We start from the raw sequence: 7,500 nt of genomic DNA, 5'->3' as shown, positions 1-7,500 counted from the left end.
TCTCTCTCCTCTCTCTCCTCCTCCTCTCTCTGTCCTCCTCTCTCTCTCCTCTTCTCTCTCTCTCTCCTCTTCTCTCTCCTCTCTCTCTCCTCTTCTCTCTCTCTCTCTCCTCCTCTCTCTCCTCTTCTCTCTCCTCCTCTCTCTCTCTCCTCCTCTTCTCCCTCTCCCTCTCCTCCTCTCTCTCCTTCTCTCTCTCCCCCTCTCTCTCATCCTCCTCCTCCTCTCTCTGTCCTCCTCTCTCTCTCTCTCTCTCTCTCTCTCTCTCTCTCTCTCTCTCTCTCTCCACCTCTCTCTCTCTCTCTCTCTCTCTCTCTCTCTCTCTCTCTCTCCTCTTCTCCCTCTCTCTCCTCCTCCTCTCTCTGTCCTCCTCTCTCTCTCTCTCTCTCTCTCTCTCTCTCTCTCTCTCTCTCTCCACCTCTCTCTCTCTCTCTCTCTCTCTCTCTCTCTCTCCTCTTCTCCCTCTCTCTCCTCCTCTCTCTCTCTCTCCTCCTCCTCTCTCTGTCCTCCTCTCCCTCTCTCTCTCTCTCTCTCTCTCTCTCCACCTCTCTCTCTCTCTCTCTCTCTCTCTCTCTCTCCACCTCTCTCTCTCTCTCTCTCTCTCTCTCTCTCTCTCTCTCCTCTTCTCCCTCTCTCTCCTCCTCCTCTCTCTGTCCTCCTCTCTCTCTCCTCTCTCTCTCCTCCTCTCCCTCTCTCTCTCCTCTCCCTCTCTCTCTCCTCTCTCTCCTCCTCCTCTCTCTGTCCTCCTCTCTCTCCTCCTCCTCCTCTAGAGGTCTTCTCGTCGTCCCGGTGTCTCCTGGAGGACCATGTCCTGAACTGGGGCTTCCTGTCCTCCAGAGAGGACTACCTGAGGGTTCTGTGTGAGGCTGACGTCGTCGTCTCCACCGCCAGACACGAGTTCTTCGGAGTCGCCATGTGAGTTCTCCTCCTCTTCTCCTTCTTCTTCCTCTTCTTCTTCTCCTTCTTCTTCTTCTTCCTCTTCCTCCTCCTCTTCTTCCTCTTCCTCTTCCTCTTCCTCTTCCTCTTCTTCTTCTTGTGTGTGGTCAGTAGCAGTAGTAGTTGTATTGGACTTGTAGTGATGTTTGTAACCAGCAGTAGTAGATCCGTGTTGAGTCTCTCTGATGGACGGATCATATCTGCTTCATGTGTTCACACTAACAGATCATTAAATCATCAGATTACTTTTTACTCCTTAAATATAAATACTCATTTTATTTTAATTTAATGTAAATATTGATGTGATATTAATATTTAACTTGATATCATGTAATATGAATATATAATAATGCAGTAGCCCTCCTGCAGACGTGTAGCCAGAGTCTCAGTGTTCCTCCTCTTCATCATCGGTTACCTGAGAGAGAGTCTGGTCTCCTCAGGAGGTGATGACATCAGAACTTTATTATATATATATCTTTATTAACGAGGCTCTCAGTGTGTTCCTCCTCTTCATCCTCCTCTTCATCCTCCTCTTCATCCTCCTCTACCTGAGAGAGAGCGTCTGGTCTCTGATGTGACTCTCAGCCTCTCTGTGTGATCAGGAGGTGTGATCACATCAAGGTGTCTGGTAGAGGAGCTGCAGGTGTGAACCAGTGAAGCAGACTTCAGTCAGCCAGCTGCAGGCCACAACAACAACTACAACAACAACAACAACAACAACAACCAATCAGACGCTCCGCTCTCTGAAGAGCAGCCAATCAAACGGCTCTGTGAGGGAGTCGGCCTGCAGCCTGACACCTCTGATCCCAGCTCACTACCTATCTGATCTCTACCTCTATACATATATATATACATACATATATATATGTATGTATATATATAATATACATACATATATATATATGTATATATATATATATATGTATATATATTATATATATATATATATATATTATATATATACATATATATATATATATATATATATATATATATATATTATTTATATTATATTTATTTATATTATATTTATATTATATGTGATCTCAGCTCACTCATATTGGAGCTCTACCTCATATATATATATATATATTATGATATTGGCTGAATGAATCATGTGACGGTGTTGTGGTGTGTTCCAGGTTGGAGGCGGTGCACTGCGGCTGCTATCCTCTGTGTCCGAAGGCTTTAGTGTATCCGGAGATATTCCCAGGTAATTGAACGCTGGTTCTCCAGGTGAACCCTGGTTCAGTCCCGGAGCACCTGTCCCAGTTCAGTGTGACGCTGTGTGACGTCTCTCTTCTCCTCTGCTCTCTAATGCAGCAGAGTACCTGTACAATACACCTGAGCAGCTCTGTAAACGGCTGCAGGGACTCTGCAGGAGGCCCGACGTCGCCCGCAACCACGTCGTCAAGGTAACCCACTCAGAGCTCACACTTTAACACCACAACGGTATCCTGAAATACTACGTTTCCCAACATGCACCTGGATAGTGTCTTTCATAAGCACCTCCCTGCCTGGGAAAAGGTTAGCTCAGAGTTAGCTTCTAGGTCCAGTTAGCACTAGAAGCTAAACTACTGTGTATTAGATGTTGCCAACATGTTGAAATTGACCCTTTAAGCTCCTTATGAGACATAAACTTCTTCTTCTTCTGGTCTGCAGGTGGACACCTCGTCCTTCTCCTGGACGGCTCTGAAGGAGCGTTTTGAGACTCTGCTGTCAGCCGAGTGTCCCTGAACGCACCACGGCGGCTCAGACCCGGGCGCTCTGACTTCAACGTGTAAAAGTTTTCATGTTTCTGCAGGCGGTGCCACCTCAGACCTCCAGCTGGGTCCAGTTTTATCCTCGGTGCTGTTGTGGTGCTGCTGTTCACCACAGAGACGGTTCTGTCTGCTGACCCACCTGAGCTGCCAGGACCAGGTCCAGGTCCAGGTCCAGGTCCAGGTCCAGGTCCAGGTCCAGGTCCAGGTTAATGGTTAAACCTCCATCCTTCTGTCTGTGACATCATCACCTCTCTGGTCATGTGACTCTGCTGTTCTGACTCTAAATGTTCGTTTATATTAAATCATACTGATCAATATTCATGAGAATGATGCACTGATACAGAAATGTAATCTGTTTTGATAATTGTTTAATCATTTTACTGATTTTGTTTTCTTAAATCACATTTGAATCATTTTTAAATGAAACACAAATAAACAGGAAAAAATTGTTATTTCTTTATTTGTTTGATTTGCACAAACATGAGACTATCAATAAAAACAATCATTACGTCAATAAAAACCATCAATACGTCAATAAAAACCATATATACGTCAATAAAAACCATCATTACGTCAATAAAAACCATCAATACGTCAATAAAAACCACCATTACGTCAATAAAAACCATCAATACGTCAATAAAAACCACCATTACGTCAATAAAAACATCATTACATCAATAAAAAACATTATGTTTATAAAAACCATCGTTACGTCAATAAAAAACATCAATACGTCAATAAAAACCATCATTAAGTCAATAAAAACCATCATTACGTCAATAAAAACCATCACTACATCAATAAAAAATATCATTACGTCAATAAAAACCATCATTAAGTCAATAAAAACCATCATCAATAAAAACCATCATTACATCAATAAAAACAATCATTACGTCAATAAAAACCATCATTAAGTCAATAAAAACCATCATTACGTCAATAAAAACCATCATTACGTCAATAAAAACCATCAATACGTCAATAAAAACCACCATTACGTCAATAAAAACAATCATTACGTCAATAAAAAACATTAAGTCAATAAAAAACATCATTACATCAATAAAAAACATTATGTTTATAAAAACCATCGTTACGTCAATAAAAAACATCAATACGTCAATAAAAAACATCAAGTCAATAAAAACCATCATTACGTCAATAAAAACCATCATTACATCAATAAAAAATATCATTACGTCAATAAAAACCATCATTAAGTCAATAAAAACCATCATATCAATAAAAACCATCATTATATCAATAAAAACCATCATTACGTCAATAAAAACCATCATTACATAAATAAAAACCATCATTAAGTCAATAAAAACCATCATTACATCAATAAAAACCATCATTACGTCAATAAAAACCATCATTAAGTCAATAAAAACCATCATTAAGTCAATAAAAACCATCATTACGTCAATAAAAACCATCATTAAGTCAATAAAAACCATCATTACGTCAATAAAAACCATCATTAAGTCAATAAAAACCATCATTAAGTCAATAAAAACCATCAATACATCAATAAAAACCATCATTACGTCAATAAAAACCATCATTAAGTCAATAAAAACCATTATTACGTCAATAAAAACTATCATTACGTCAATAAAAACCATCATTAAGTCAATAAAAACCATCATTACGTCAATAAAAACCATCATTAAGTCAATAAAAACCATCATTAAGTCAATAAAAACCATCATTAAGTCAATAAAAACGATCATTACGTCAATAAAAACCATCATTAAGTCAATAAAAACCATCATTAAGTCAATAAAAACGATCATTACGTCAATAAAAACCATCATTAAGTCAATAAAAACCATCATTAAGTCAATAAAAACCATCATTAAGTCAATAAAAACCATCATTACGTCAATAAAAACCATCATTAAGTCAATAAAAACCATCATTAAGTCAATAAAAACCATCATTAAGTCAATAAAAACCTTCATTACATCAATAAAAACCATCAATAAGTCAATAAAAACCATCATTAAGTCAATAAAAACCATCATTACGTCAATAAAAACCATCATTAAGTCAATAAAAACCATCATTACGTCAATAAAAACCATCATTACGTCAATAAAAACCATCATTACATCAATAAAAACCATCAATAAGTCAATAAAAACCATCATTAAGTCAATAAAAACCATCATTAAGTCAATAAAAACCATCATTAAGTCAATAAAAACCATCAATACATCAATAAAAACCATCAATAAGTCAATAAAAACCATCAATAAGTCAATAAAAACCATCATTAAGTCAATAAAAACCATCATTAAGTCAATAAAAACCATCAATAAGTCAATAAAAACCATCATTAAGTCAATAAAAACCATCATTAAGTCAATAAAAACGATCAAGTCAATAAAAACGATCATTAAGTCAATAAAAACCATCATTAAGTCAATAAAAACCATCATTAAGTCAATAAAAACCATCAATAAGTCAATAAAAACCATCAATAAGTCAATAAAAACCATCATTAAGTCAATAAAAACCATCATTAAGTCAATAAAAACCATCATTAAGTCAATAAAAACCATCATTAAGTCAATAAAATGTGTCAGAGAAGAAGAGAAAGAGGAGAAACAGGACAGTAGAAGAAGAATAGAAGAAGAGGAGAAGAGGAGTAGAAGAATAGAAGAAGAGGAGAAAGAGTAGAAGAAGAGAAGAGGAAAAGAAGAGGAGTAGAAGAATAGAAGAAGAGGAGAAAGAGGAGAAGAAGAGGAGAAGAGGAGTAGAAGAAGAGTAGAAGAAGAGGAGTAGAAGAATAGAAGAGGAGAAAGAGGAGAAGAAGAGGAGTAGAAGAGGAATAGAAGAATAGAAGAAGAGGAGAAGAGGAGTAGAAGAGGAATAGAAGAAGAGTAGAAGAGGAGTAGAAGAATAGAAGAAGAGGAAAAGAATAGAAGAAGAGGAGAAGAGGAGTAGAAGAGGAATAGAAGAAGAGTAGAAGAGGAGTAGAAGAATAGAAGAAGAGGAGAAGAAGAGGAGTAGAAGAATAGAAGAGGAGAAAGAGGAGAAGAAGAGGAGTAGAAGAGGAATAGAAGAATAGAAGAAGAGGAGAAGAAGAGGAGAAGAGGAGTAGAAGAGGAATAGAAGAAGAGTAGAAGAGGAGTAGAAGAATAGAAGAAGAGGAGTAGAAGAGGAGTAGAAGAATAGAAGAAGAGGAGAAAGAGGAGAAGAAGAGGAGAAGAGGAATAGAAGAAGAGTAGAAGAGGAGTAGAAGAATAGAAGAAGAGGAGAAGAAGAGGAGTAGAAGAGGAGTAGAAGAGGAATAGAAGAAGAGGAGAAGAGGAGTAGAAGAATAGAAGAAGAGGAGAAGAAGAGGAGTAGAAGAGGAGTAGAAGAATAGAAGAAGAGGAGAAAGAGGAGAAGAAGAGGAGAAGAGGAGTAGAAGAGGAATAGAAGAAGAGTAGAAGAGGAGTAGAAGAATAGAAGAAGAGGAGAAGAAGAGGAGTAGAAGAGGAGTAGAAGAATAGAAGAAGAGGAGAAGAAGAGGAGTAGAAGAGGAGTAGAAGAGGAATAGAAGAAGAGGAGAAGAGGAGAAGAAGAATAGAAGAAGAGGAGAAAGAGGAGAAGAAGAGAAGAGGAGTAGAAGAGGAATAGAAGAAGAGTAGAAGAGGAGTAGAAGAATAGAAGAAGAGGAGAAGAAGAGGAGTAGAAGAATAGAAGAAGAGGAGAAAGAGGAGAAGAAGAGGAGTAGAAGAATAGAAGAGGAGAAAGAGGAGAAGAAGAGGAGTAGAAGAGGAATAGAAGAATAGAAGAAGAGGAGAAGAGGAGTAGAAGAGGAATAGAAGAAGAGTAGAAGAGGAGTAGAAGAATAGAAGAAGAGGAGAAGAAGAGGAGTAGAAGAGGAGTAGAAGAATAGAAGAGGAGAAAGAGGAGAAGAAGAGGAGTAGAAGAGGAATAGAAGAATAGAAGAAGAGGAGAAGAAGAGGAGAAGAGGAGTAGAAGAGGAATAGAAGAAGAGTAGAAGAGGAGTAGAAGAATAGAAGAAGAGGAGAAGAAGAGGAGTAGAAGAGGAGTAGAAGAATAGAAGAAGAGGAGAAAGAGGAGAAGAGGAGTAGAAGAGGAATAGAAGAAGAGTAGAAGAGGAGTAGAAGAATAGAAGAAGAGGAGAAGAAGAGGAGTAGAAGAGGAGTAGAAGAATAGAAGAAGAGGAGAAGAAGAGGAGTAGAAGAGGAGTAGAAGAGGAATAGAAGAAGAGGAGAAGAAGAGGAGTAGAAGAGGAGTAGAAGAATAGAAGAAGAGGAGAAAGAGGAGAAGAAGAGGAGAAGAGGAGTAGAAGAGGAATAGAAGAAGAGTAGAAGAGGAGTAGAAGAATAGAAGAAGAGGAGAAGAAGAGGAGTAGAAGAGGAGTAGAAGAATAGAAGAAGAGGAGAAGAAGAGGAGTAGAAGAGGAGTAGAAGAGGAATAGAAGAAGAGGAGAAGAAGAATAGAAGAAGAGGAGAAAGAGGAGAAGAAGAGAAGAGGAGTAGAAGAGGAATAGAAGAAGAGTAGAAGAGGAGTAGAAGAATAGAAGAAGAGGAGAAGAAGAGAGTAGAAGAATAGAAGAAGAGGAGAAAGAGGAGAAGAAGAGGAGTAGAAGAATAGAAGAAGAGGAGAAAGAGGAGAAGAAGAGGAGAAGAGGAGTAGAAGAGGAATAGAAGAAGAGGTAGAAGAGGAGTAGAAGAATAGAAGAAGAGGAGAAGAGGAGTAGAAGAGGAGTAGAAGAATAGAAGAAGAGGAGAAGAGGAGAAGAAGAGGAGTAGAAGAGGAGTAGAAGAGG

General features: G+C 38.3%; 1 protein-coding gene across 4 annotated transcripts in view; it reads left to right on the top strand.

Moving 5' to 3' along the window:
• gtdc1 (glycosyltransferase-like domain containing 1) overlaps positions 1 to 3,145 on the top strand; it is a 58,792-nt gene extending 55,647 nt beyond the window's left edge. For 3 of the 4 annotated variants that reach the window (XM_074658007.1, XM_074658005.1, XM_074658006.1), the window contains 4 exons: positions 768 to 912; positions 2,076 to 2,146; positions 2,257 to 2,348; positions 2,596 to 3,145. In XM_074658007.1, coding sequence (XP_074514108.1) covers positions 768 to 912; positions 2,076 to 2,146; positions 2,257 to 2,348; positions 2,596 to 2,670 — 383 coding nt within the window. In that variant the 3' untranslated portion in view covers positions 2,671 to 3,145. The remainder of the gene's footprint in view (positions 1 to 767; positions 913 to 2,075; positions 2,147 to 2,256; positions 2,349 to 2,595) is intronic. The other variant, XR_012597004.1, reaches the window with a different exon arrangement.
• Positions 3,146 to 7,500: the final 4,355 nt, after the last annotated feature.

Source organism: Sebastes fasciatus, chromosome 14, assembly GCF_043250625.1.
Source record: "Sebastes fasciatus isolate fSebFas1 chromosome 14, fSebFas1.pri, whole genome shotgun sequence".
Taxonomy (NCBI): Eukaryota; Metazoa; Chordata; class Actinopteri; order Perciformes; family Sebastidae; genus Sebastes; species Sebastes fasciatus.
This window is presented reverse-complemented; position numbering and strand designations above follow the sequence as displayed.